Genomic DNA, 5,440 nt, shown 5'->3' on the forward strand with positions numbered 1-5,440 from the left:
ATAAAAGATAATAATTAATTACAAATAAAATATGCATCACCATAGTGAGTGAATGAAAATCTTTATTTTTAATTTGTTATTTTTCTATGAAATAATATAATTATAAGGAATTCTCGGGTGCATCCCAAAAAGGGGCACAACAGTATTTTTAGTGAATTTTTTTTATGATCGTGTATATTGTAGTTATTTAGAGTATTTTGTAAATTTTCAAAAAATTTCGAATAATTTAAAATACTGAAAACTATAAAAACAGGTTGTTATAGGCGTAAGTGGAACATAAAATATATTAACTTTATTTTCGATACTTTTATTTAAAATTTCTTAAAAATTTATATAATACTCTAAATAAAAACAATAGGACTGTCTTAAAAACAAATTCCACAACAAAATTACTTTACAAACCAAAAATGGCAGTGCACCCAAGAATTTGCCTATAAAGATAATCTTTTTTCTTCATAAAAAAGCTAGGAGAGGCCATCCACTTCACTTCCCTAGCTCCATCATCGCCACCACGTGAGTCAACGATCGCTAATAATGGCGCGTACGTGGTTCTTCAGTTCATGATTATCGATCTCACTGGCCTCGATGAAGATCACTGTGAAGTGAAAGTTGATTGCATATAAATGGAAGCAACACTCAGAAGCTGAAGTGGTCCACGTGTCCACATCAACCACCAAGATAGAGAGAGAAAGCCCACTACACATGATCAATAAAGCGAATGCTTCAATAGTTTTGATATCACAAAAGGGTCTTCTTGTTCTTGATTAATGATTTCATCATTTTCACATGGCAACTCACCCATGGATCTATGGCTTCTTTTCTTATGCTCTGTTACAGTGTTTGTTTGTTCCTGCTCTTGCTTTTTCTACTAGCAATGTGAGTAAGAAGTCAAATTTGTCACTTTTTGGGTCTTGAGTATTACTGTATCAGGTGTTTGATCAAATGCATTGATGGGTTTTATGAGAAAGAAACAAAAAAATAAAAGAAAATAAAAAATAAAGATGTTGTGAGTTGACTATAAGGTATGTGATTAATTGCTTCAATGGGTTTTCTTTAAAAGTTTGAAAAAAATCTGGGTTTGATTGTTCTAACAGGTTCACATTGTGTACATGGGGGCAAGACAACATGGTGGACCTGAGTTGGTTTCTGAGCTCCACCATGATATTCTCTCAGATGTACTTGGAAGGTTCAGTGTTATATCACTCTTCTTTTTTAGCTTTATGTATAGTCATACATTGCAAGAATTTAGTTTTATAGATGGGTTGTAATTGGTGTAGTTCGGGCGTAGTTTGTTGTCCATCTCATTTCTCTATTTAACTGCCTTTTAATCCTTGAATCCTGTCACGTTGAATAATTAGTTTAAATTGACAGCAAACAAGCTGCGAAGGAATCAATTCTGTACAGCTACAAGCATGGATTTTCAGGGTTTGCTGCAGTCCTAACTCAGTCTCAAGCCAAGCTTATTGCAGGTGTTAGTTCCAATGTTGGTGAACTACAACTCCGTTTTCTTGGCGAAGACCCTTGTGCTTTGCTGACAATTATCTCTAGTTTACGTTTTTCCTTTAACAATAAATAATCATATGCAGATTTCCCTGGAGTTGTTAATGTGGTTCCGAATATAATTTTTTCTCTTCACACGACTAGGAGTTGGGATTTTCTGCAAGTGAATCCATTTGTTAGAGATGGAATTTTCACAAAGAGCAGATCAGGAAGTGGTACCATTATTGGTGTCATGGACACTGGTAACTATTGTGAATTAATTATGTGCTTGTAAATTCTATGGAATCTGGTGATTTTATTGTTCTAATCTTTAGTTGCACAGGAATTTGGCCCGAGTCCAAGAGCTTCATAGATGACTTTATGGAAAAGCCTCCATCCCATTGGAGAGGAATTTGTCAAGAAGGACAAAAATTCAATCTCTCTCACTGTAACAGGTGGTTTATTGTGTTCCATCTAATACCATTTCGGTTTTGTCTTTCAATATTGTTCAAAATAGAAAATCTTCTTGGTGTCCGAACAAATAAAAACTCCTTAGAGTTTACAATTGTAACTTTCATTTGTGAGAATGTAATATTATCTTTCTTTAAGCCTTAAGTAATTTGATGCCTGGAACAGGAAAATAATAGGTGCTCGCTGGTATCTTAAAGGATATGAAGCTGAATTTGGCAAGCTAAATGCAAGTGATGGGGTTGAATTTTTGTCTCCTCGAGATGCTTCTGGCCATGGTACGCATACATCATCTACTGCAGCTGGCTTTCCAGTTGAGAATGCAAGTTTTATGGGACTAGCCCGAGGCTTTGCAAGGGGTGGCGCTCCATCAGCTTGGCTAGCAATCTACAAAGTTTGTTGGGCTACTGGTGACTGCAGCTCAGCTGATCTGCTTGCTGCTTTCGACGACGCGATCTTTGATGGCGTAAATGTGCTCTCTGCATCTCTTGGTTCTCCTCCTCCTCTTGCTTCTTATGTAGATGATATTTTGGCCATTGGTTCTTTCCATGCCATGGATAAAGGGATCTCTGTGGTTTTCTCTGCTGGAAACTCTGGTCCCTATCCTCAAACCGTTACAAATACTGCTCCATGGATTTTAACTGTTGCCGCAAGCACGGTTGACAGATCCTTTCCTACTATAATAACTCTGGGAAACAATCAAACTCTTGCGGTACTTCCTCTCTTCTTTTAGCCATGAAATTTTTGTGCTTGGTTTTCACCAATATGCCATGAACACGTTACATGTAGTGGTATCAAAGAATCTAATGTGATTACACTGCCACAAAAAGATTCTTTTCATTTGCTACATTTTCACATTTTACTAATTGGTTTTGAGATGTAACCCATAATTCTTATCTATGAAAATTCTGACATAAGAAACTTCAGATATAATGTGAAATTTTTTGTAGGAAATGAGATTGTACACTAAATCTTTGCTTATGCATCATTTTGAGGTCTAGTTTCTATTTAGATGCTTAAAATTTACAATAAACTCAGAGCTACATGTGATAGAAAAACTGTTGTGATTTTTTTTTCATACAGGGACAGGCCCTATTTACAAGGATGGATCTCAACAAATTCTATCCTCTTGTGTATGGAGAAGACATTGCCTCTATTGGTGCAGATGAAACCAGTGCTGGGTATAAATACCTTACTTTTCATGTTCTTGCAAAGTGTTATGTTTTTTTTTTGGAACCTCCTACCCAGAAAAGAGTAATGTAAATTCTATCTCTGTGCACTTTTTACAGAAGCTGTGATTCTGGGACACTTAATGGTACTTTAGCAAGAGGAAAGGTGGTTCTTTGTTTCCAATCTCGATCACAGAGATCGGATTTTGTTGCAGCAAGAACAGTGCTTAGTGTTAAAGGTGTTGGTGCCATTTTTGCTCAGTCTCCCAACAAGGATGTTTCTTCATCTTGGAATCTCCCTTATGTTCGAGTTGACTTCACAACTGGGACAACTATACTAACATACACGGAGACAACAAGGTAGTCCTTGCTGCAACAACTTTCTTTCATGCAGAATCTGATTCTTGCTACATTGAAACTTACAAACCAAATCGAACTTTCTTTTTCTTATTTTTCAATTTCTGTTATAGAACTCTACTTAGTTTAAAAGAAAGGCAATGTTGTCAGTGTCACCTTAGAAGTTTCTTCCCAATCAATGCTCTTAGAAAGTTGTAGCAAACGATATAAATTGCAATGTCATGTTTCAAACATTAATAGATTCAAGTTGCCTCAAGATTCACATTGTTTGATATCATTTTCCTTATTTACAAGAAAATGTGCAACTCCAGATATGAAAATTAACTTGAAACACCATAATATATGTGCCACAGGAACCCTGTTGTCAAGGTTTCTCCAACCAAAACAACATTGGGACAAGAGATATCCCCAGAAGTGGCATTTTTCTCTTCTCGAGGACCCAGTTCAATCTCTCCTTCTGTTTTGAAGGTATTTTTCATTTATAGACACACAAAACATATGGTATACACTTTAAAGTTGATAGCTTTTAATTTACAGATATTGAAATGTTCCTTGCAGCCTGACATTACTGCTCCTGGGGTTAATATCTTAGCCTCCTGGTCCCCTGCTGCTTCGCCAGTGCGACTTGACACCACCGGTCGAAAACTCCCACTTCAGTTCAAGATCGAATCTGGGACTTCCATGTCCTGCCCACATGTTACTGCTGTTGTGGCCCTTCTCAAAAGCATTTATCCAAATTGGAGCCCAGCTGCAATAAAGTCTGCACTAATCACAACAGGTATAGAACAGAACTTTCTAAAGAACACTTCTTGTCAGGCTTGATAAAACATCTTCATGAAACTGATTCTGATTCTAATTCCTCAGCCTCTTTGGAAGATCAATATAGCCAAAGCATGGTAGCCGAGGGAGCTCCTTACAAACTGGCCGACCCTTTTGACTATGGAGGCGGTCATGTCAACCCTAATAAAGCCATATATCCCGGTCTTATATTTGACTTGAGAACCTCAGATTATGCCCATTTCCTTTGCTCAATGGGCTACAACAACACTGCCATCAGTCTTGTGGTTGGTTCTTCCAACAAATGCAGTACTAAATCAACACAGTTCCTTAAGAATCTCAATCTGCCTTCGATCGCCATTCCTGACCTCAAGCAGAGCTTGACTGTAACTAGAACAGTTACAAATGTAGGTCCCATGAACTCAACTTACAAAGCTCGTGTTCAAACTCCATTTGGCGTTTCTGTGAGAGTTAAACCACCGGTTTTGGTGTTCAATTCTACTGTGAAGAAGCATAAGTTTAAGATTTCTTTTTGCACCCTGATAAGGACTCATGGAAGATACTCATTTGGGAACTTATTCTGGGAAGATGGTTCACATGTAGTGAGGATACCTTTGGTAGTTCAAACTGTCATTAGTGATAATTTTTCAGAGACATGACTGGCTGTAATATTTAATTATAAAATCTTAACATTGAACAATAATAAAATATCTTTACCCAATAAGATATTATTGGGTAATTTCTGTATATTATTTCTAATACAGAAAACATGTATATATTGAGTACAAATATCCCTATAAAAAAGGGAAAAAATAATTACAATAAATAAGAGAATAAACCTATTAACTACTCCTCTAATATTATAGAATAATACACCGTATAATAAATAAAATATCAACTACTACACTCCCCCTCAATCTGGTTAAAAAAGGTTCTCAATGGATTGCTTGCTAGTTAGAAAATCAAACTGTCTTTTACACAATCCTTTTGTAAGGATATCTGCCACTTGTTCTTCAGTAAGGATATAGGACATGCTCACTTGGCCATTCTCAATCTTTTCCTTAATAAAGTGCTTGTCAACTTCGACATGCTTAGTATGATTGTGAAGCACTGGATGATGAGCAATGAAAATTGCTGACTTATTGTCACAGTACAACTTCATAGGAGATGACTGTGATGATTTTAATTCT

The 5,440-nt window shown here is 36.4% G+C and overlaps 1 protein-coding gene across 2 annotated transcripts; it reads left to right on the forward strand.

Annotated features, from left to right (window-relative positions):
* Positions 1 to 423: 423 nt before the first annotated feature.
* LOC133781819 (subtilisin-like protease SBT3.9) lies at positions 424 to 4,997 on the forward strand. 2 transcript variants are annotated; one of them, XM_062220903.1, is made up of 11 exons: positions 424 to 876; positions 1,095 to 1,186; positions 1,372 to 1,469; positions 1,587 to 1,742; positions 1,823 to 1,934; positions 2,116 to 2,659; positions 3,031 to 3,128; positions 3,237 to 3,476; positions 3,827 to 3,941; positions 4,032 to 4,251; positions 4,338 to 4,997. In XM_062220903.1, exons 1-11 carry the CDS (start codon positions 787 to 789, stop codon positions 4,907 to 4,909), a joined length of 2,337 nt encoding a protein of 778 aa, XP_062076887.1. In that variant the 5' UTR covers positions 424 to 786; the 3' UTR covers positions 4,910 to 4,997. The 2 variants fall into 2 exon arrangements, with proteins under 2 accessions (XP_062076887.1, XP_062076888.1); XM_062220904.1 differs by lacking the exons at positions 424 to 876; positions 1,095 to 1,186 and having other exon boundaries at positions 1,366 to 1,483.
* The last annotated feature ends 443 nt before the right edge of the window (positions 4,998 to 5,440 follow it).

The sequence above is a fragment of the Humulus lupulus genome, chromosome 6 (assembly GCF_963169125.1).
Source record: "Humulus lupulus chromosome 6, drHumLupu1.1, whole genome shotgun sequence".
In the NCBI taxonomy this organism is placed as follows: Eukaryota; Viridiplantae; Streptophyta; class Magnoliopsida; order Rosales; family Cannabaceae; genus Humulus; species Humulus lupulus.